Source organism: Nematostella vectensis, chromosome 13, assembly GCF_932526225.1.
Source record: "Nematostella vectensis chromosome 13, jaNemVect1.1, whole genome shotgun sequence".
NCBI classification, from domain to species: Eukaryota; Metazoa; Cnidaria; class Anthozoa; order Actiniaria; family Edwardsiidae; genus Nematostella; species Nematostella vectensis.
In genome coordinates, this window is record NC_064046.1 from 6,149,156 (window position 1) to 6,173,952 (window position 24,797).

Genomic DNA, 24,797 nt, shown 5'->3' on the forward strand with positions numbered 1-24,797 from the left:
CATGCCGTATGTGGATGGTATGTCGTTATGTCCATGCCGTATGTAGATGGTATGTCGTTATGTCCATGCCGTATGTAGATGGTATGTCGTTATGTCCATGCCGTATGTAAATGGTATGTCGTTATGTCCATGCCGTATGTGGATGGTATGTCGTTATGTCCATGCCGTATGTAGATGGTATGTCGTTATGTCCATGCCGTATGTAAATGGTATGTCGTTATGTCCATGCCGTATGTGGATGGTATGTCGTTATGTCCATGCCGTATGTAGATGGTATGTCGTTATGTCCATGCCGTATGTAGATGGTATGTCGTTATGTCCATGCCGTATGTAGATGGTATGTCGTTATGTCCATGCCGTATGTAGATGGTAAGTCGTTATGTCCATGCCGTATGTGGATGGTATGTCGTTATGTCCATGCCGTATGTAGATGGTATGTCGTTATGTCCATGCCGTATGTAGATGGTATGTCGTTATGTCCATGCGTATGTAGATGGTATGTCGTTATGTCCATGCCGTATGTAGATGGTATGTCGTTATGTCCATGCCGTATGTAGATGGTATGTCGTTATGTCCATGGCGTATGTAGATGGTATGTCGTTATGTCCATGCCGTATGTAAATGGTATGTCGTTATGTCCATGCCGTATGTGGATGGTATGTCGTTATGTCCATGCCGTATGTAGATGGTATGTCGTTATGTCCATGCCGTATGTAGATGGTATGTCGTTATGTCCATGCCGTATGTAGATGGTATGTCGTTATGTCCATGCCGTATGTAGATGGTAAGTCGTTATGTCCATGCCGTATGTGGGTGGTATGTCGTTATGTCCATGCCGTATGTAGATGGTATGTCGTTATGTCCATGCCGTATGTAGATGGTATGTCGTTATGTCCATGCCGTATGTAGATGGTATGTCGTTATGTCCATGCCGTATGTAGATGGTATGTCGTTATGTCCATGCCGTATGTAGATGGTATGTCGTTATGTCCATGCCGTATGTAGATGGTATGTCGTTATGTCCATGCCGTATGTAGATGGTATGTCGTTATGTCCATGCCGTATGTAGATGGTATGTCGTTATGTCCATGCCGTATGTAAATGGTATGTCGTTATGTCCATGCCGTATGTGGATGGTATGTCGTTATGTCCATGCCGTATGTAGATGGTATGTCGTTATGTCCATGCCGTATGTAGATGGTATGTCGTTATGTCCATGCCGTATGTAGATGGTATGTCGTTATGTCCATGCCGTATGTAGATGGTATGTCGTTATGTCCATGCCGTATGTAGATGGTATGTCGTTATGTCCATGCCGTATGTAGATGGTATGTCGTTATGTCCATGCCGTATGTAGATGGTATGTCGTTATGTCCATGCCGTATGTAGATGGTATGTCGTTATGTCCATTCCGTATGTAGATGGTATGTCGTTATGTCCATGCCGTATGTAGATGGTATGTCGTTATGTCCATGCCGTATGTAGATGGTATGTCGTTATGTCCATGCTGTTATGTCGCGCCTTGAAGATAAAAAAAAATGAAACAGCGCACGCCAATGTGCACGGCGTAAATACTGGTTGTAGAAAGCTGTCCACGCAAGCCTGCTTGCAGATGATGGGTGAATTAAGCCCGGTTAATAGCGGAGCCAGCGCGGGCCGCGCGCGGAGCTCCATAGCTATAGAAATATGGTATAGCTATGCGACTTGGTTTTGTGGTCATCGCGCGGTTACCCTGTGGTGTCACAATCCATCCATCCATCCATCCATCCAGTCAATCGTGCAACTCCCAGACCCCAATCGATCTTACGCTGTTGTGTGTTTTTTACCGCCTCGCTTTGTGCTGCAAAGTTCGTATGTTCACAGTAGAAAGGCAGCTTGAAAATAGTATTTGGAGTAAATGGGCTGAAGTTTTTGAGGAAACGTTTTGTCTGAAGTACAAGCCGATATAAAATCCCGCCCGTGGCAGCAGCAGCAGCTAAAAAGAGGACGAAGGGGAGAGGCTCTACACAACCATTCGATATTTATTCACGTCTATATCTATGCAAGGAGATCCTGAGAGGAAAAGTCCTTTTATTGATGTCTGTTTTCAGCTATAAAAAGCATTCACTTGTGTTGACGAATTCCTGGCTAGCAGAAAGATCACGGTTTACAACAAAAAGCGAACACAACCTCTAGGCGACAAACATAAAGCGACCAAACAAACACACTGTCAAGGTGAGTTTTTGACGATGGTTTGTATTGAAAATATAACATTTTGTTTTTCATTTATAGTTGTGCTTTTATAATGCTCGTTTGTTCGCTTTTTTCCCAAAACCAATCGCTCAAACTAAAACACCGTTACCAGCTTTAGTATGACGTCAAGACGACATATCAATGTCATCTATCCTTGTTTTGATTGGCTAAAATACCATCTACTTGAATTCCGATTGGCTTATAATTTTGGCACTTGAATGGCTTTTATTCAACTGACAATCGCCATGAAAATGTTAACTTCGTAAATACTTACTTTACAAGTTCTATAAATTCAGGCGTATATTCCTTACAGTAAGTAAGAATTTAATGACAAAAATACGTAGTAGTCTAGCTACTGTATTAATGACACTTAGCATGTTCGATTTATACATATGTTTTTAGAGTACAGATGTTTACAAGTTTTCATTTTCCCCCAACACTATTCCAGATTGGAACACCCTTCCGGTACACACCGCTAGTGCCAGTTCATTACTTTCATTTAAGACCTTAGTTTCGAAATAGAGCTGTTTAAATTATTATAATGTACTGTTTTAGTCTTATTTATTTATGTATATTAATTTATCTTGGTATAATGCAACTCAGCTTACAGTAACCGAGCATTAAAAATAAGAATTTGTGGTCTAACAGACAATTTGAGCATAACAACATCCTTTGATACAGCAGGTATAAGTGTAATAGGGTTTTTAATGCAAGATGCTTTGTGTCAATGATACTGTAAATCTGTTAAATATTTTTTATCAACCTGAAGATAATGAGAAAAGGGGAAATGTTATGAAAGTGCTCAATCAAGTTGTTGCATTACTGTAAAAGTTTTTATCAAAAATATAGTCCCAGTTTATTTTTTTATCTCTTTGACTGTTTTTATATGCAATTGATAATTATTTGTTGTTTCCCCTCTGCACCCTGAAACAAATAAAGTAGGTTAGGTTTGAAACTAGACATTTTCATTTAGCACTAATCAGTAATATCAAGATTTTTTCTTTTATCTTGCTTCCCAAGTCAATTTGTTCTCCTCCATTTAATTGCATTTAATTTTGTAGTAGCATTAGCATGTGTGGATCCAGCTGCAGGGTTTCTGTAAAAATAAAAATAAAAACAGCAGGCCACCATGCTAAGGGGTTGGTTCACCAATATGTTATGCATGACTGAGGTACATATTTGTGGATTTTAATTTCCTTGGTGATGGAGTATCACTAGTAAGTGGCACCTGAATGTATCTAACTATATCATTCTATCTTTGGAATGCTGTTTCATCCATTATTTGTTTCTTTGCAATGGCAAAGCCGGTCAGAATGTAGCTTTGGTGCAAGTGTACATTAATGGAACTTCTATAAAAGGGTTTTATTAGGGCAAGGTACTTACTTAATAAATTATAAAAAGATAATAACAAACTTGTGCTTTTTCAATAATAAATCTGCAAAGAAAACAGCTTTTATATCAAACCTAAAGGTAATAGGGAAAGGGGAAATGTTTGGAAAGTGCTCAGTCAAGCTATTATTGTATTTTTGTCATATATTTTTTTAAAAGTAGATTCACATTTTTTTCAAATAGTCACATTTCTCCCTTTCAACTCCTAATTGACTTTCTGTTTATTTATTGCTCTCTACCCCAAACATAAGTCCATTGCATTCATTTTTGAGTAGCTAGTATGGGTGGATCCAGGGTTTCTAAAAACAACTGGCCAAAGGGTGGGTGTACTAATATGTATTAATTTCAACACATTCTTCTGAATAATCAGTTGTAGTACATGGAAACTACAGTATGGCGTCTAAATCTTTGGAATGCTGTTACATCCTTGATATATTCTTTACAAGGTCAAAGATTGTTATACTGTTTTGATAAAAAAAAAATACGCATAGTGGAACAAATAAGAATTGACCGTTAGACACTTGAAAAACATTCTCATCAACTAAGGCACCTTGAACTTTGACAGCCTTTTTTTACACCAGGGTTTAGTACTTTCATACTGCATATTTAATAGCATTGAATGAGTGCTTGCTTGATCCATTTGAAGGGGCCAATACAATTCATAATTATATGGCAGTAAAAATTGCTTTTTTTAAACACATTTAAAAACATTCTTTCAATGCTGGCTCCGCTTTTAGGCAGTGCCTAAATCTATATATTAGATCAATAGATCAATTTCAGGCTATGGGCGGAATGGATTTAATTTTCCGCGACCAAGCTCCATCCACCGTCTCTTAGGATTTACTCTCGGCTAAACCTCACAGTACCAGTCTACTTATTTGCATTGTCCTTGAGTTTACTGGCTCGTTCTATAGATATCAAGTAATAAAGTCCCATTGTGAACTTTTTGCGGACGGATTGCTCCCTACTCTCTTATTCAAAGTCACGAACTATGACCCGAAGAAGAAAATAAAACCTTATAATTGGTACAAATTTTATTACTATGCTCATTATATGCAAATTATTAAACACGACCCTATATGTTACACTGCCCGTCAACGTTCGGTCAGCGGTATGTTGGTGCCGCTGTACCGGTAAAAGTCTCTCTTTACTGTCGCAACTCGGACGTGCTTTCTCTGAGGGGTCTCCAAGGGGGGTCGTCTGCCGTACTGCGAGGATGTGAGGACGGGCACAGCCTTCTCACATTCCTACAAAGGAAAAAGTGAGCCTTATAACGCTAGCCTCGCTAGCACAGCAATCCCGAAATTGAGAGTGGCTGCGTAGGTGGCTGCCGCAACGCTAGCATGTCATAAAATGTAGCCGTCTCAATCCTACCGAAAAGGATTCTACTTTTAGGTTTTATGTGCAAAAGAAAGCATATTGGAGCGATAAATATCATAAAGGAAACGTAGTTTTGGGGGTCTGGTACCGACGAATCTATGTGATTTTTAGAACTTTCTCCATTGACTAAAGATGGTAATAGTCACTGTTTTTCTCTTCTGTCATAAAGATTACGAAGCACCAGCGGTATGGCAACCTAAAAAGTTACATGCAGTGTTTCCAGATAAGGAATATATTAGTTTCCATATATGGAAGTGACCGTGTTTGGCAAAAACGACTTTTTTAAACTAAATTTTCTTGATATGTTTTCTTGATAATTTGGCTTTTTTGTCATCACTTCGGACATAAAAGACAAACTCGTCAATGTAAAAAAAGTGTATTGGAATACGTTTTATGAAACACCTTTACTTTTGACATTCAAACAACTCAAAAGCGTTAAAGCGTGTATTCGAATTAGGTAGTTATAGTCGATCTTTAGTCTGCTTTATATTACCTATACGCCTTTAAACCGTCAGCACAAACTACAAAGTCGATTGGCCATAATTTATGACTCCGGGATTGCCTAAGTTTGTTTGTTTCCTTGATTATCGCGAATAAACCTATTGGTGCTTATCCAGCATATTCTGACCCCTTTAAAAATCATTTGTGAACATTTCCAGCGCTAGAGTAAGTTGACATCGCTTTTGTGCGAAGTGTCGCTTACTGCTTATTTTCGTTAAACTTTCAATTTTTGAGCACAGTCTGCCCTCCTTATACTACTTACCTCAGCGTGGACATCAAACGCGTCAGTGTGCTGTCTGTCGTCTCTATGGAGCTTGCTGCAGTAGCCTTGCTTGATCTTGAACATCCGGTCATATGTCAACACCCGTGTTTGCTGATAAAAATTTACATGCATGACGGGTCAGCTGTCTATTTCTCGTTTTCGCTACTTAAAACCACTCCTTTGTTATTGTTTAAAATTGAAAATACAGTGAATCATTTGCAAGAAAACTTACCATCCACAAGAATTCATTTTAGTAGTTTATTGATGATATCTGATTGAAAGCTTCTCAGTTACTTGAAAAAATTAGGCGATGAAAATGGATTGTTTGAGTTAGTCGGTATTGTACGGAAGCATAAAATGGCGGCGTGATTGGCCTTCTTTATGAATATCTACATTTGAAAGTACAGCAGCGATTACATGCTTGATTTGCTCGCTCAGGCGTCTGCCTATATACTTGTTTATTCAAATAATCATTATGAAAAAAAGGTCCAAAAACATTTTTGACGATTCAAGCTATGGCGAGTGCGTTTTTCACTCTAAGAGGAAACGCGGCTCCTATTGACTGAAGTGTAATTTGGCCCTTTAATTGGGAGCTATCGAAACCAAAGCATTCCAAAACCACCCTACAGGTCTGTATGTTAATGTCTGTGTTATCCACCCTACAGGCCTGTATGATAGTGTCTGTGTTATCAGTGCCCAAAACCACCCTACAGGCCTGTATGATAGTGTCTGTGTTATCCACCCTACAGGCCTGTATGATAGTGTCTGTGTTATCCACCCTACAGGCCTGTATTACAGTGTCTGTGTTATCCACCCTACAGGCCTGTATGACAGTGTCTGTGTTATCAGTGCCCAAAACCACCCTACAGGCCTGTATGACAGTGTCTGTGTTATCAGTGCCCTAAAACCACCCTACAGGCCTGTATGATAGTGTCTGTGTTATCAGTGCCCCAAAACCACCCTACAGGCCTGTATGACAGTGTCTGTGTTATCAGTGCCCCAAAACCACCCTACAGGCCTGTATGACAGTGTCTGTGTTATCAGTGCCCCAAAACCACCCTACAGGCCTGTATGATAGTGTCTGTGTTATCAGTGCCCCAAAACCACCCTACAGGCCTGTATGACAGTGTCTGTGTTATCAGTGCCCCCAAACCACCCTACAGGTCTGTATGATAGTGTCTGTGTTATCAGTGCCCCCAAACCACCCTACAGGCCTGTATGACAGTGTCTGTGTTATCAGTGCCCCAAAACCACCCTACAGGCCTGTATGATAGTGTCTGTGTTATCAGTGCCCCCAAACCACCCTACAGGTCTGTATGATAGTGTCTGTGTTATCAGTGCCCCCAAACCACCCTACAGGCCTGTATGACAGTGTCTGTGTTATCAGTGCCCCCAAACCACCCTACAGGCCTGTATGATAGTGTCTGTGTTATCAGTGCCCCCAAACCACCCTACAGGCCTGTATGATAGTGTCTGTGTTATCAGTGCCCTAAAACCACCCTACAGGCCTGTATGACAGTGTCTGTGTTATCAGTGCCCCCAAACCACCCTACAGGTCTGTATGATAGTGTCTGTGTTATCAGTGCCCCAAAACCACCCTACAGGTCTGTATGACAGTGTCTGTGTTATCAGTGCCCCAAAACCACCCTACAGGCCTGTATGACAGTGTCTGTGTTATCAGTGCCCCAAACCACCCTACAGGCCTGTATGATAGTGTCTGTGTTATCAGTGCCCCAAACCACCCTACAGGCCTGTATGATAGTGTCTGTGTTATCAGTGCCCCAAAACCACCCTACAGGCCTGTATGACAGTGTCTGTGTTATCAGTGCCCCAAACCACCCTACAGGCCTGTATGATAGTGTCTGTGTTATCAGTGCCCCAAAACCACCCTACAGGCCTGTATGACAGTGTCTGTGTTATCCACCCTAGAGGCCTGTATGATATTGTTTGTGTTATCAGTGCCCCAAAACCACCCTACAGGTCTGTATGATAGTGTCTGTGTTATCAGTGCCCCAAAACCACCCTACAGGCCTGTATGACAGTGTCTGTGTTATCAGTGCCCTAAAACCACCCTACAGGTCTGTATGACAGTGTCTGTGTTATCAGTGCCCTAAAACCACCCAACAGGCCTGTATGACAGTGTCTGTGTTATCAGTGCCCTAAAACCACCCTACAGGCCTGTATGACAGTGTCTGTGTTATCCACCCTACAGGCCTGTATGACAGTATCTGTGTTATCCACCCTACAGGCCTGTATGACAGTGTCTGTGTTATCCACCCTACAAGCCTGTATGACAGTGTCTGTGTTATCCACCCTACAGGCCTGTATGACAGTGTCTGTGTTATCCACCCTACAAGCCTGTATGACAGTGTCTGTGTTATCCACCCTACAGGCCTGTATGACAGTGTCTGTGTTATCCACCCTACAAGCCTGTATGACAGTGTCTGTGTTATCCACCCTACAGGCCTGTATGACAGTGTCTGTGTTATCCACCCTACAGGCCTGTATGACAGTGTCTGTGTTATCCACCCTACAAGCCTGTATGACAGTGTCTGTGTTATCCACCCTACAGGCCTGTATGACAGTGTCTGTTATCAGTGCCTAATCACTAAAAAAATTGACTGGCTACAATTTGGAGTATGTACATTTTGTATACCAAGGGATTTGATTATTTCCCTAGAACCTGCGAATACTGGCAAATCAGTCAAAACTTATTATCTTATAGCATTTAGCATATAGCGTTTAGTAGATAAACAATGATTACCTTATTACACTTTATTTTCGCGTCACTTTAATTTCGTGAATTTCGCGATTTTAAAAGATTCGCGAAAATAAAGTGTCGCGAAAATAAAGTGTCGCGAAAATTAGGATTCGCGAAAAAATAAGTGAGTACACAAGAAGCCTTTGGGGGAATATTGGCCGTTTAATAAGCTTTGAGATAACACCTTGTCTATTCATCTAATGTACATATAGTAGGGTAAGGGGTTGAGTTGGACTTGTATGTAGATTTTTATGAAACTAAATTTAGCACACGTATCTTTTTATTACAAATTGTTTCAGTTTAGATGATTACAGCACATTTTATTTCTACTTGTTTTGCTTGATTTTATTATCCCAAAATCGTGAAATCGCGAAAATAAAGTGATCTGGTTTTTACGAAAATAGAAAAAATCGCGAATAAAAAGTGTCGCGAAATATCGCCATCTCAAAATCGCGAAATTTTGACGTCGCGAAAATAAAGTGTAGTAAGGTAGTAAAATGTATGGAAAGTTGTGAAACAAAAATAAAATACAAAGCTTTTCCTTCGTTGTCAATACAGAGCTTTTCCTTTGTAACAGCAGGGGCTGTTGCCCCCCCCCCCTTCAAGCAGCCAAAAATACAGTAAATGTATGAGACATTATCTGAAATACACGAGAAATTGCTTTGAAAAGGCCTTTTGGGCCTCCTCCTGTTAAAAATCCTGGCTACGCCGCTATACAGTATCCTCCTCTTGATTTATTATTCGGTTATCTAGATGAAAATCGAGTTTGTGATTCTTTGTTTTGATGGCATTAGTCTCTTAACAAGGTAGGGGAACTAGGGTATTGAATATGAATGCAATCAATGTCAACCACAAAAGTTTCACAAATGGTTAAATTACCAAACAGATATAATATCATAAATGTGATCACGGCAAGCCAACAACGTGCTGTCAAATTGTCACCACATGGCAACAAATGTTGTTAATTATTCGAGACTTTAAGCATCTTAGAGAATTTAATCTAATTTATGTGCGATGCTAAAGGCTGCGAAAGTTTTTGCTAGAAGCTGGCATAGAAGGGGTAAAGGGAGTTTGCAGTTGAATTAGTAAAGATGACTATTTTGTTTGCAGTTGAATTAGTAAAGATGACTATTTTGTTTGCAGTTGGATTAGTAAAGATGACTATTTTGTTTGCAGTTGGATTAGTAAAGATGACTATTTTGTTTGGATGTTCTGGCTTGACATAGAAGCGTTTTGGCAAATTAATTTCATGCTCTGTGTGCTGCTGTCAAACGCTTGTTTTCGATTCCCAGAAATACGAGACAACATGGCCGCCACGCATGCGTAATATTGCACATACAATGTCAAAATGGCTGCCATTTATTATAAGGAAATGTGGGGAGACATCACAATTTATCAAATTCTCTCGTTTCAGAGATTTTGGGCTCACATGCAGGACTCGAAAAAAAACTCTTGCCATTCGAGTGATACACTTTCCGTTCAAACGATGCCAGAGAAAGCCCTATAATTGTTCCTTGGACATTGCACTTTTGTTCGCTTGAGAGCATACAATCCTCCATACATTCTCTGTAATTTCATTGAAATCAGGCATAAAAGTAGTCGTTTAAAAGGTAGAACTGTTCGCCGCATCACAGGTGCAGGACTCGAAATTGGAAAATCGACTATCCTTCCATCAAATTGCCCAATAAAATAGGCAGTAGCGCCTTCCAATCTTGTTCCCGAAGAAATAACATTTTATGTAGTTATGCCTAGTTCTGGAACCATTATTGTTGTTGTTGTGGTTTGAAATGCTTCTTGGTTTAAAATTGTTAAAACCAGTTTGAAAAAAATTCAAACCAAGAAGCATTTCAAACCACAACAAATGTGGCATGGTTTGAATTTTTTTCAAACTGGTTTTAACAATTTCAAACCAAGAAGCATTTCAAACCACAACATTGTCTTTAAGATAAAGACTGAAGCAAGGAAAACGGTGCGCTCCGCAAGAACAACTTCTCTCCGTTTGTCCGTTCTCCATTTTGTTTTTAAACGGCCCCACGGCTTTCTGGGATAGACACAGGGGAACCATAAAGCCTTTCTAAAATACATTTTTTTAAAATTTGCGCATATAATGTTTTCCAACCTCAGCAAGACTGCCGCACTTCCATTATCATTGGACGTATCAAATCAGAGATGCCCCTAGCACGTTTAAATACCGCTAATACTACTTTTATTTGGAATTTTAGTCAACCTGATTAAAAACTTCTAGTGTAACAACAAAAGGGAAGCCCCTGTGCTGGCCGGAATCTCGTTTTTATTTGTGATACCGCTGTTATTCCTCGCGGGCCTAGCAAAATGTGAGCCCAGAGAAACCGCTGGCTAATGTCCCTAAACGGAAGCTTTTGTAGTTTTTATTTGTGATGTAGAGCTTCTATTTGCTGACATTTTTCGTTTATTAGATATGTGGTCAAATCTACAGAAAAAGAAGCAAGTGAGTTTAAAGGCCGGAACTAAAATCTTCGAGATGATACTGATTGCCTTTTCTTTCCCTAAGCAGATAATTGAGACACCCTACGGTTTCTGACGAACAGTAAAGGAAATTGAAATGATGACTTGAAATCGCATTCAAAGAAGAGCGAAGCTATAAATGCCCTACCTGGCGGTCCACTCATCGACAACAACAAAAACCTAAAGTTGATAAAAAAAAAAACAGCAGTAGAAACATCTTTTCACATGGCAGAGGAATGATTCCGTTACTGAATACTCTATAACACGGTTAACGCAAGCTTTGCGTTGAAGCTAAAACAATTCAGAAGTTAATTTTTTCTTTGCGGCAAAGTGTGTGGCAACAAATGGTTGTTAGCTCTTCTACCTACTTTTAAAGACAAATACACAGCAATAAATTCACAAGGAACATTTTGATTAATCAAGAATCCAGATCTGAAGACTAAGAAAGCAAATAAGAGAGGAACTTCACAGATACCTTGAAGTAGGTAATTTAAATATTCAAAGACTTTGTTCTCTCCCTCTCGAGTTTAGACAAGCGATCTTAAAATTCTGGTGATAGCTCCAGCTAATTATGTAAAATGCGAGAGTATGAGCAACTTAACACGTCAAGAGACAACACCCGTTTTTCAAGTAGTTATAGTAAGCGAAGCATGTATAACAACTCTTGCAAATATCCTGTCCCTAGTGGTCTTTCTGCGCAAGTCCTTCCGTGTCAAGAAATCCACTGTTTTCCTGCTGCATATGACGGCGGCCGATTCGCAGGTTGAACTAGCATATCTAGTGTATTGGCTGGGATATTTTAACGATATTGTACTGTCCTGGTCGTTTTTGGCCGTCGTAATGTTCTTGTTATCATTAGTTGGAAAAGCACTTGAGAGGACTTATGCCGTGTTCATGTCATTGAAGCATCGCGCCTCTGGCGAAGAAGAACTTACATCGCGTATATATTGGTAATGTGGGTGACTGCAATCCATATCCTGATGTACCTCATTCTCGTCATGTTAAATTTGGTATCAGCCAAAGGCATCACAGCTTATATTAGATAGGCCTCCCCGATAGTTTGCCATCTTTAACTATAATAATCACCTGCTATGTTACTATTTGGGTCAAGATGAGATTCAGCAATGCGTTTGATAACGAGCAAGCTTCAAAGAAAAACGCCAAGCTTGCAAAAACGCTGTGTATAGTAACTCCAACAACTATCAGTTGCTTTCTTCCCGTGTTAGTTTTAGATGTATGCCTTCCGTGTTCTCAAAATAGGAGTTATTTGTACATAGCTTTATTCCTCGTCTTGGGTAATTCGTTTTCTAATGTGTTGGTGTACGCCTTTCGCATGGCAGATTTCAAAAAAGAGTTGCGTGATATCGCCAGACAGTGTACAGCATTTAGAAAAGTCGGACCTCTTGGACACGATGATCAGCCTTCTTCTTTGAGCAACGACCAAGGATGACGCTATAAGTGACGTCGTAAACACTTGATGAATAAGTGATCATCATTGAATGGCGGTAAAAAAAAGATATTAACAGACGTTACATGCCTACTACCTCTTCATCAGAGTCAAGTGTCTCTTTTTTAGCGCTTTTTCAATCTATAATTATACCTTTTCGTCTGATAGCAAACTCTACCAGCCACCTACAACACTTCGTTGCATTTTTACAGGTTATGGTCATTTGTCAATCCAAAGCCACGTGACTAGACTGTAGCTAGCAAACGCTGGGTGCAATAGACCGTTTTCAGGATGTTGCGCGCGCATCAAAAATGCCACAGACTGGTGGGTCACTGCTGATCTTAAATGGCGTTTGAAGTGGACTTTACAGATGAAGCTATAGAAAATGCTGTCAAAGTGCTTCTTCCGCGGAGTTTTGGAGTCGATTCCCTTTCGTCCGCATTTCGGATCTGCTTTGGCCCGCCAGTCTGTGGCATTTTGGATGCGCGCGCAACATGGTGGAGACGGTCTACAGGTTTCACACTGCATTGAGATCTAAACTTGCTACTTTATAAGCTTAGCAGGTCAACTGGTCAGCACTTTATTTTATATAAATAGTAAAAAAAAGGCTGATACTTAGACTATACAAATCTGGCTAGTTGACACATACCTGTTTGCCATTGTTGAAGTAGCTGATGCTGTCCAGCGGTTGCTCCCCTGACAGGTAGCGGCTGTACTCTACCTTCCATGCGCGGCACAGATCACGATTCCGACACGTGGTGATCATGCGCTTGTCACGACATCTCTCATTATACACTAACAGATCAGTAGTAAATTTGTGTGCGCCCAGGTTTTAGCGGGAAAATAACAACAGAAAGGGGCTTATTTGAGTAAGTACGTAGCTGCTTTGTCTCCTATTATCTTTGTTCTACAAAGGCGTTCTTTTTTCTCTATTCTTCTCGTTCTTTGTGTCGAGGTGCGGATATTGTTCATTTGCCCAATCAAATTGCAGCTTGTACTGACCCGCTTATTTAGCGCTTACACATAAGCTAAACAGTTTCTTTGTTAGAAAGGGCTTATTTTCATTTAAAGATTTCACTTTTTTATTCGTTCTTTGGAGGACGGGCGCAGTCCTTTCTGTGTTCATTTTGGCTTAAATTTGCGTTTCAAAATATCACGTGATCTATCAGTGCAATATTTACTCAATAGACCTGAGGGGAGAAGCTCAATCTGAGTTAACGCCCTGTGACATTTCTAGTTTCATCTTTCTTTGTCTGTTTATTTAAATTGTTTACATGTCAGACATGGCTTCTGTTCGACTGTAAATCGTATTATGAGGGGGCCGTAAGGGTTTGCGGTGATGCGGTTTTGCCTTAAATCTGGCGCAGTTTTTCGGTTTTTCGTATTTTATTCTTCGGTATTTTGGTTAGTCTAGACTGCGCGGTTTACAGTTATTGACTTATTTTGACGGTTTTGCGGTTTCTGGCGTTTTTCTTTGCGGTTTTCGCACACCCCTTACGCCTCCCCCTATTACGTGACAAAGCCAATAAAGTAATATAAACCCCTCCTCTTGTTACCCGAAGGTTTCGAGTTTTCGTTACTTTTACGTGCGTACTAAAAAGTTTAATAAAATCCTAAATAAAACAAACACACACGCGAAAACTCGATACGATAAACTCCATGTCCCTTTTCACATCTTCATAGCTCTCTCTTGAATCGGCTATGCGATATGTATATGTGTATATAATCTGCCAGATATTAAGTGTTCTCTCAATAAAAAATATCATCATCAACTCAAAAGGCTAAACTAGGCGACATGTAGAGACATTATAGCGCACGCCAAAACTTGTAGAAGCGACAAAGAAATGTTTCTAAGATAGTTGAGAAACATTTTCGTGTCACGCTCTACAAAATTTGTCGCGCACTACATATTTTCGGTGGTGGCTAAACTAGGAAACATTTAGGAGACATGTCGCGCGCAACATGTCAGTTTAGCCAGGCCTAAACGCTCCCTCTGTTATTTCCGACCCACCTTCACGCTCTCCCTCCACTGTTCCTTGGCCTGTTCTGCTGTGTAAGTCTTTAGTCCGTAGTTGGACATGAAATGCCCACGCTCAGCGCCGCGGGGATTAGGTTCTTCAGCTTGTTCCTCTGCCATTTTCTATCCTGAAATACTGAAGCTTTTCGTTTCTTCTGTCTCTATGACGTCAGTAACTGTTTGTACGCGCAAATGGAATGTAGGGATCGAATGCGCACTCTTTCGGAAAGTCGCGCTCGAACCTCGAACCGTTTACCGCGCTCTACACAACCGGGACGCGACACAGGTATTCTCACAGTGTGTGATAACGCTACGTTGTGACTTTGTTTGTAGTAAACATGCTTTATTATGGTGGGGGACTTAGCAGCGTAGCTCGCAAACTACTCACCTAAATAGCTTAGAAATTTATCATCAAATTCATTCAGGACTCAACAATCAAGTACGAATATTATTGAGATTTCTATTATTTTATTTCATAGTAGAATGAATAATTCATTTTAACCCCTATGTTTACTTACAATTAAGTCGAAACGTAGTGTTTTTACATCACTGATATTGGGATACCTGTGGACGCGAAGGGACTAATACACGACCATTCCGAATAAAGTCATAACGTGCAGTGTGCTCTTGTCAATCACGTACTGGTGACACAACACTGGCTGATTTTCAAACTCATGAAATTATAATAATAATATAACATCGATAACAATGTAGTCGAGGCGCTGCTATAGCTTGAGTGCAGAACCAGTGTCACGTGACCTACAGAAACCTAACAAAGACATACTTTAAAGAAGTTCCTCGCGTTTCCTAACCAGTGTCCTCTACTAACTATTAACAAATAAAAATTGATCAGTTAGCCGACAAATTTGTTTTTTAAGTTAATATGCTGGCATAAAGAATCTCTACTTACCAGTTCGGGATCTTGCCTTTTCGGGAAGAACATATGACATCAAGATTTGATTGTTCTAGCGAAAAATACGAAAACATCATCATAGAAAATATTAGAGCTTCCTTTGCAGAGACTATTTCCATGCCCTGGCAGCCAATATGCGGTACTTTTACGATTTTTATGTGCGAAGAAGAGTAAAGGCCATGTTTTGACGAGAGAAGAGATTTTCAAGCGCGAAAGAAGAATTTCAAAATATAATTTTTCAACGACGCCACTTCACAAGCGATTATTTTTGCTTCTTTATAGATTTTTTATGTATTTTCAGTCGAGTCTCTAATGTGTGGAGTTTGGTTTTGCCAAGTTTCGTCGATGGTAACGGAAAAAAATGGTAACTCTTTTGGAATAACTGGTGGTGCGAAGGGTAGCGATTCGAAGTGAGGCAGATAGTAATTGCTAGACCAAACACAGCTAGCCCAGGCTCTGTCAATGCCAGTAATTTGAACCGACCGGCTCATTGAAGTTGTTACTTTATGCAATTATTCTTCATAAAAATGTAATAAATTCAATCCAACTTGATGTTCTAAATTTCACCGAACAGCGCTAAAGCGGCCCCAATGCGCTCTAAATCGCTTAAACGTGGAAATAATAGACGGCTAATAGTACTAAATCACGTTGGATTTATTACCAGCGTATCCACTTATACAAGGCTCTTTATTTGGTATGAAAATAAAAGTAAAACCTTACCTATTTGCCTATCTACAATATGTAGTTTATGTACATATATACATGGTGTCTATAGATCTAGACAGTTAAAACAGCTCTGTCCCTAAGAAAATTCTTGCATAGGTTATAGAAATGTTTATCAGTACAGTTCCTAATGGGGGCTGGTAATGAGTCAAACAGTTTGGCTGATGAGTGCTGGAAGGTGTTCGCTAGGAGTGGAGTAACTAATTAAGTTGCCGCAAGGGTAGGTCTAGCTATTTCAAGTTTCAAGTAGAAAGGCCAGTTAGAAGAGTACATAGCTCTAAAAGTGTTTCTGAGTAGTGAGTTATCTCTTAATTCATGCAAAGGCATGAATTAAGAGATAAGAAAGTATTGAGCTTAGCTTGGTCGTGTCGTAATGGCTGCTGGTTGGGATGGAGAATGCAATGTATAATACACCAGACTTCCTTAGGCTTTCTTGGAGACAGCGCCATTCGTGTTAAGGTCTCGCAGGCCCGACGTATGGTTGATTTCAGCTTGTTTCTGGTATCCCTAAAAGCTTTCCATGAATCCCTTGAGCGGGGTTGGCGGGCCTCTTTGCAGAGTTCGTAACGCTGTTGTTGTAGTGAGCGGATTCGGGTGTCCTCCATCCATGGTGCAGGCGGTCTGGTTATGCGCATCTACCGGAGAGGGGCATGTCTTTCAAGGCAGTTAGAGAACAACAGGCTGTTGAAATATTCGAGCTGGTCATCTGACAAATGGATAATGTTTAGTGGAAGCGTATTAAAATCGTCAATGAATTCCTGCTCCTTAAACTTCTTGAATTTTCTAATAAACTTGTACCGCAGCTTAAAACGGTCTGTTCGAGCATTTAAGCAGGCAAACGGTCACTGACAATGGTCCTGGTCACTGACAATGCTGGCGGGGATGACATCGGTATCAGTGACGCGAGACGGATGGTTTGTAATAATATGATAAATGAGTGTTCGGGAGTTTCTAGTAACTCGTGTTACTGGTTTGGTTACAATTTGTTCAAGTCCAAACATATCCAGTATTGAAATATATCGTGAAGAGTCGGGAGCACCCAATAGATCGATAGTAATGCTGTAAGCACCAGCATTCCGTCCCAGGAAGAGGTCACGTGACTAAGTAGATCCTCAAAGCTATTCAGTCAATCAGAGGCAGTCATAAGTAGATCTATAAATGACTCCTAGCAAAAGTTGGCTTTGCTTGTTCCGCCCTGGTAACTCAATCCATAAATGCTCTAGGTCCGGTTTCAGCCTTTCGAGATCTTGTCTCCGTTTGTATGGGATGCTGTCATGATATACGCTCCAACGCCTCCGGCTATCGCTGACGATGACGGAATTCCGTTACGAAACCCTCTATCGATACATAGTCTAGCAGGTCTTTTTGGTCCCTCAACTACCCCCCTTTGGGCACCTAGCTTAAAGGGATTAATTGCTCAAGCCAGCATATTGTATTTCAGTTATCTCTAGTCTTGATTGCTAGCACACGTTCACAGCTTCACTCTATAATTCTTTGTTCTTTTCAACGTTTATATATCAAGCTCATATTGTTTTTTCCACTGTTACGATGCCGCGAGAAAAGAAATGTCCAGGCTGCAAGAAGCCAGTAAATGATCATGATTTTGGCGTGCCAGGGAAACATTGTGACGGTCCTGGGGGCGTTCCCGAAATTCGGGGCAATTCTACTACACGGAACGACGAACTGTTGAATTCGCTCGCCGCCGCTGTTCAAACTCTCACGGCCGAGGTTCAAAGTTTGAAGGCCGATCATGCTAGCAGTCGTCAGTCCCATTCCTTGCCGCCCTCCGACGTTGCTTCGTCGTCGCGATCTTCTAAAGATGTATCGCCGCGCCGTGCGACGACGGTTACTTTGCCCGAGCTTAGAGCCATGGATGACTTGGCCGACGCGGCGGATCGACGTGTGGCTCATGTTCTGCCCATTGCATCCAGTGAGTCCGATGAGGAAGCTGATATGGGTGCGCTGGCTTCCTCTCCGTTACGGAAGCCAAATAAAGCTGAATTCGTGGCGGGGTATGCACAGATTCTACAATTACGAGAGATCAGTTCGTTCGAGCGCGCCGAACGACACAAACATTTGGTAACTCTGATGTACCACGCACAGCTATACGAATGGGAGGCGGTGCTTGCCTTCCATGGAGCGGTTTTGCTTGAAATCGAACGTGGCTTATTGAAGTGGGGTGATTCCTTTTCCCACCTCGAAAGCAGAACCCTCCATGGTCAGCTACTTTCACCGCCGAAAAAGCAGTCTTACAGTTCAGGGCCGACATTGTTTTGTAGAGATTATCAACGCGAGAAGTGCATTTATACCAAGGATCATTATGGTTACGTCCGAGGCGAACGTAAATGGGTAAAACATATTTGTGCGGCTTGTTGGGTACAATCGAGAAAACAGGAATCGCATAGAGAGGATTCATCTGATTGTCCGCTTTCAGGGGAATCAAAAAACTGATAAACTTCGCCCTTGGTCAAGACATTGGGGGCGTTCCTTCCGTTACTGTTGCTTCATTTCCGGATATGTCGTTTTGTGCTTTGAATGCTGATGCTTGCTCCCAGCCGCTAAAGGCTGCAGTTCCTGACTGTCGTGGCTTTTCCACGGGCGCTGATTATATTCATGATGTGTGTTTTCCTCAGCCGGTGGAGGCTGGTGTTCTAGACTGTCGTGGTTTTTCCACGGCCTTTCCTCGTGACTCTCAGCAGGCGAATGATTTTTATTTGTACGCACATGAGTTAGTTTTTCGTTCTGGTCGCCCGAACTTTGTGGTTTCTCGCCTGCCCGTTCCAAGTTCACTAAAGATCAATACTTGGAGGACTTTGTTGTATGATTATGACGACCAAATGATTTGTGATTTCCTGGAGTTTGGTTGGCCGGTGGGTTTCACTGGCGATACTGTTCCTATTTTTGATGCTCGCACTCACCGGGGTGCGCTCAATTTTGCGACTCAAGTTTCAGAGCATTTACAACGTGAAGTCTCGCTTGGTCGTGTCGCTGGGCCGTTTACGGATCCTCCCTTCGGGGGTGGATTTGTTACTTCACCGTTGAACACGGTTCCCAAGCGAGATTCTGAAGAACGTAGGGTAATTGTGGACTTGAGCTGGCCTAAGGGCGGTTCAGTAAATGATGGTATTCCATGTGATAGTTTTCTGGGAGATCCGTTCGTGACTTGTTATCCCACATTTTGCTTATATTTTGACTTTATGTACAGTTTTTAAGTCGTTCGATTGCACCACCTTCGATTCGTAATTATTTAAGTGGGGTCAAGTTATTACATCTTTTCGCCGGTTATGACTATGCATTTACTAAGGATTTTAGTTTATCCATATTATGGCTTTGAGGTCACTCAAGCAAACACGGTCGAGGTTGCATTTGCATCTATTAAGTCTATGTCACGCTACCGTCACACACCACCATCAAGATTAAATCTGAATAATTCGTCACGCGTCATGCAATTACTGTTGATAATTGCCTCCGACTGTTCGATGATGAACCCTGGCCCCGTCAAACACCCTTGCGGCGCTTGCGGAAAGCCTACGAAGTCAAACCAAAAGGCAATATGCTGCGATGAGTGCGGACATTGGATGCATGCTAAATGTATTTACATGTCTTGAGAATCGTACCAGAGATACGTAAATGAGTCGAAGCTAATATGGATCTGTAATATATGCGCTTTTCCAAATTTTTCCTCGGGACATTTCGTAGAAGACACAAGATTGATCGAAGAAAACAGCTTTGCTCCTCTTGCAGATTCATCTTTAGAGGGCACATCGATGAATGGAGCAAATGATTCTGACCTGCTCGAGCCGCCACGCTGTATATCTTCGAGTACACCCGTGCGGCCTACTCGCCGTGGACCTCGCAATCCTGCAAAGCTAACGTGCATGGAGATCAATTGCAATAGTATCCAAAGCAGTGAAAGAGCAGCTATCTTTGCTAGCCATGTCTCAACACACAAACCCGACATCGTATTTGGTTGTGAGTCAAAGCTGTCACCCGAAGATCCTACAGCGGCGAGTTTCCCATCAGATTATAACGTTTTTAGAAAGGAACGTTCTGGTAGCGGAGGAGGTGGAATTTTCATCGCTGTGAAACATGATATTCCGTCGTACGAGCTACCAGACATAACCACAAACCCAGAGGATGAGTCTCTGTGGGCAGCAATCCGTTGCGCCAACAAGAAGACTGTCTATATATGCGCGTTTTACAAGCCCCCTGATGCTCCTGCTACCCGTCTGGATTTCCTACAAGAGTCTATTTTAAGGTCTTTTCGCAAAACAAGAAATCCCGCCCAAACATCGTAATAAGTAGCGATTTTAACTGTGGCGACATAGACTGGCGTAATGATCCACCATCTATTACAAATCACCCAACAGCATCTATGATGCAGAAACTGTTAGACCTGATTTCGAATAACGCCCTCATTCAGCATGTCACTAAACCGACACGCCCAGTTTCTCTAAAGACATTGGACCTTGTGATATCATCCACACCAGCTCTTGTATCTGATATTACAATCCATCCAGGGATGAGCGACCATGACATCGTAAAGTTTAACATCAACACTAAAACCAGGCGGATAAAGACCCCCCCACATAAAGTGTACCTCTATAACAAGATGGACCTTGCGGCCCTTAAGCGCGATGTGGCTAAATTGTCAGAAGATTTCACTCTTTGCTGCGAGGAAAGATCTTTGGAGGAAAATTGGTCCTTCTTTGAAGACCGGTTGAAATCTGCAGTGGAATCGCATATCCCATACAGGTTCACAAAATCTAAAACATCTCTGCCTTGGATAACACAGTCAGTCAAACGTCAAATACGAAAGCGTGACCGCCTTCTATCTAAAGCATTGAAAAGTAACAACAAAAACTCCCAAGCTTGGCGCAATTATCGTCACCAGAGAAACCATGTAGTGAAATTACTCAAGGCAGCCCATAACCACTACTTGAATACAGTGATTGGTGGAAGCCTGGGGTCAAATCCTAAAAAGTTTTGGAGCCATGTCAAGCACTCTAGGACAGAGAGTCGTGGTATTCCCACCTTGCGCCAAGGGAACTCAATGTTTATTTCAGATAAGGACAAGGCAGAGGCATTGAACAAGTATTTTGAGAGTGTTTTCACTATGGACGATGGTGTCGTTCCCGACCTTGACCCTCCAACATGTCCCAAAATTAGTGATATTACCATTACTCAGGCTGGCGTATTTAAACAGCTAGCTGGTTTGAATGTAAACAAAAGTAATGGTCCTGATGGCATCTCGCCTCGCGTGTTACGAGATCTGGCAAAGGAACTATCCGGTGTACTGTGCTTCATTTTTAATCAAAGCTATCAAGATGGAACTTTGCCTAAAATCTGGCTAAACGCAATGGTCGTACCGGTGCACAAGAAGTCAGCCAAAGACCAACCACAAAATTACCGCCCAATTTCTCTTACATGCATCTGCTGTAAGATTATGGAGCACATTGTCCTTAGCCACCTGAACAAGCATCTAGCAGCCAACAACATACTGTCTATCTTCCAGCATGGTTTTCGGCAAGCACTATCTTGTGAGACTCAGCTAGTCCTCACATTCCACGACTGGGCAACTACATTAAACCATCATGGCCAAGTGGATGCTTTACTATTAGATTACAGTAAAGCCTTCGATAAAGTGTCGCACTCAAAGCTCCTCAAGAAGCTTTCTCATTATGGCATCGAGGGGAAGACACTAGCATGGATATCTGGCTTTTTGAGAAACAGGTCCCAGTACGTGGTAGTCAATGGATCCCACTCTAGCAAAGTGCATGTAACATCAGGCGTTCCACAGAGCTCCGTTCTGGGACCAACTCTGTTCCTACTGTATATAAATGACATCTGTGAAGCATCGAAGTCCCAGGTCAGACTCTTTGCTGATGATACGATCATTTATCGCCCAATCTCTACAACGGATGACCATACAGCACTCCAAGAAGATCTGGACGGTGTTTATAAATGATCATCGGCATGGCAAATGGAATTTAATGTGACAAAATGTTACTTACTATCAGTAACGAAGAAGAGAAAACCATCAACATACGTGTATACTGCAGGCGCAAAGCCCTTTACTCAAGTGGCAGACCAAGACTATCTTGGAGTAAGATGCAATAAACAACTACGCTGGGGCCCCCACTGTTCCAAAATAGCGACGAAGGCTAACAAAACCCTCGGCGCGATTAGAAGAACTTTGAAACCCTGCGAGCCTGCAGTAAAAGAACGTGCTTATTTATCGCTCGTACGACCATCACTGGAATATGCCTCAGCGGCATGGAGCCCTTATACAGACACAGACGTAAATAGATTAGAACAGGTACAAAAGAACGCAGCCAGATTTGTAACAAACAACTATACTTTCCAAGCTAGCTCCACAGAGCTTGTGAACCAACTAAAATGGGATACGCTTGAAACTAGAAGACTATTCCACCAGTCAGTTCTAATGTTTAAATTCTATAACAACCTTGTGGCCTGCCCTCTCCCTACTTCTGTTTCTCAACCGTCATATAGAGTCACTAGGAGGCATAACCATAGTTTTTTGCAACTACAGTCTAATATTCTATCCTATAATTATTCCTTTTTTCCAAGAGCTATAAGAATCTGGAACTTACTTCCCAGTAACGTTGTCAATCAAGTAACCCTAGAGGCATTTAAAACAGCCGCTCTGCCGGCCATCAGGCAGCTAAAGGTGCCTTCGCACCTACGCCGGCTTTAAAGCTGACCAACCCTCCCATTACTAGCGTAAGCTATATATACATGTGTATAGGGAGTATTTATTTAAGTATTTAAGTATGTGGCAAATCAGAAAACGTGCTTCAAGAGGTTGCGAAACACTACATATTTTAGATAACTTTCCTTTAGAAATCGCAGGTAAACACATTTATTCCACCCTTAGCTTTCATGCATGTTTAGTTTAGTATGATTTCTCTTTGTTTACAACTTTATTAGGGCAAGCACTAGTTTCTTTTCGGTTATTTTTAGCCTTTTGTCCATCGTTCATTTCTCGCTCGTGTGCCAAGTCCACAGTTCATTCAGCTTTATAGGTTCATTTTAGGACACATATCTTGCATATTTTGTTATTAATAGGATTTACTCGCATTAGTACATTTTAACCGGTTCTGCGTTTTCCAAAAAAAAAAGCTTTTTTGTCGCCAAATTATTTCAAAACTCAATATTTTTTCTGTATTATTTTTGATTAAAACCTTCTTCATATAGCCAAGCATGGATTTAGCGTTAATCTAACAGAAACCAAAATTATATCAAATAATCTGGTTCCAGGACTATAAAAAAACAATACTCAATCATTTCTAAAACGCATGCTCGGCTTAATGCACCCATACCTCAAGATTCATAAAACGTATTCAGTATTTGTGTAGCGCGATTGGTTTTAATTACAAGGTTAATAATTGTTAGTAGGTTGGTTTCGGTTTACACTAGTTTGTTAGCCTGTAATTGCCGTACAAGCCAAACCGTATTTCCTACGAGCGAATTTTACTCAGATTATTTATGATCTACTGAATACACCTATATTGGGAAAAGGGGTAAGCCCCTTTATGTTATACTGTACATTGTTTTGGTTAGCATAGGTAATGACATGCTGTACGAACCATTTGATTTTCTGGTCTATTCACGATGTGATTGTAAATGATATACTTGTGATTGGGCAACTTCGGAATGTGCTATATTCAAGGACGATCTTCGAGAATAACCACGAAGTGATTGCCAGATAATGATCTCTTAAATGTTATGTAACCTATTGTAAGCCTCTGTTACTAAATTTAGACCCTTTGTGATATGTATTGCAGTTTTTACGTGCTGATTAGTGTTAATAAACAACTATTCTCGATCAGTCCAGTAATTACCTTCCCAGCCGTTATGTCGAAACTGACTAATGTCTTATAATTCGTTTTCGAGCAAAATTACTTTGAATATTTGCTTTTATCTGTATCTAGGACGTCATATTATGACTTCACGGGGTAACGTCATCATAATAGTCAGCAAATTTTTGTTGGTCAACTTGGCAAATATCAGTCCTTCATGACTTTCTACAAGGCTTTTATGCTATATTTACTTTTCCTTAGCACCAGATGTCAGTACACCCTTAAAGCAGCCACAGCCACACATCTGTCTGATTAGATTATCTCGTATTATATTATTCTGTTCTTGTATTCTAGCTCAGCTTTAGTCGTAGGTCTACTTGGCCGTGCTGGTCTGTGCTATTTTCCATCAAGGATAATGCATTTCTGCCGATGGAATGTAATGATAGAGGCAGAAATGTTTATTTTGACGGCATGTGAATAACACGTGGGAATGTGAAGAAAGTGCAGTATGGGTATGAGTATATAAGGGAGACATAGCGTGCTAGTGTCACTCTAGCCAGCTCCTCTTTTTAAGCCATGTTGACTTTTGCTAATTTCGTGTCGAGTATGGAGACAGACAACGTCGCGGACGTATCTCGGAGCAGCTTTCAGTGCAAGGTGGCCGTCAAGAAGCCGACTAACTTCTAAAAATCTTTGGGAAAGTTGGCCACTGGAGGGCTGAGTGCTCCAACTCAACACCGAAGTCAAGCTGACTGTATGGCAGTATGGCAGCGACAAAGATCAAGGTGTAGCGGATTCTACTTTACCCTCAACACCGAAGTCAAGTTGGCTGTATGGCAGTATGACAGCGACAAAGATCAAGGTG

The 24,797-nt window shown here is 41.3% G+C and overlaps 1 protein-coding gene across 1 annotated transcript; it reads right to left on the reverse strand.

Moving 5' to 3' along the window:
• Positions 1 to 3,891: 3,891 nt before the first annotated feature.
• On the reverse strand, positions 3,892 to 14,649 carry LOC5518058. Its single transcript, XM_048720701.1, has 5 exons — positions 14,467 to 14,649; positions 14,139 to 14,146; positions 13,106 to 13,240; positions 5,765 to 5,875; positions 3,892 to 4,868 (listed from the first exon to the last, which is right to left on the reverse strand). Exons 1-5 carry the CDS (start codon positions 14,591 to 14,593, stop codon positions 4,716 to 4,718), a joined length of 534 nt encoding a protein of 177 aa, XP_048576658.1. The 5' UTR covers positions 14,594 to 14,649; the 3' UTR covers positions 3,892 to 4,715.
• Positions 14,650 to 24,797: the final 10,148 nt, after the last annotated feature.

What these genes read in the sequence shown, in the direction of transcription:
- LOC5518058 (XM_048720701.1), bottom strand. Translation starts at nt 14,593, where the DNA reads ATGGCAGAGGAACAAGCTGAAGAACCTAATCCCCGCGGCGCTGAGCGT. An exon ending in ACTTCAACAATGGCAAACAG is followed by an intron (nt 5,876 to 13,105) that starts GTATGTGTCAAC and finishes AATTTTTATCAG; the next exon opens with CAAACACGGGTGTTGACATA. An exon ending in CGTTTGATGTCCACGCTGAG is followed by an intron (nt 4,869 to 5,764) that starts GTAAGTAGTATA and finishes TTTCCTTTGTAG; the next exon opens with GAATGTGAGAAGGCTGTGCC.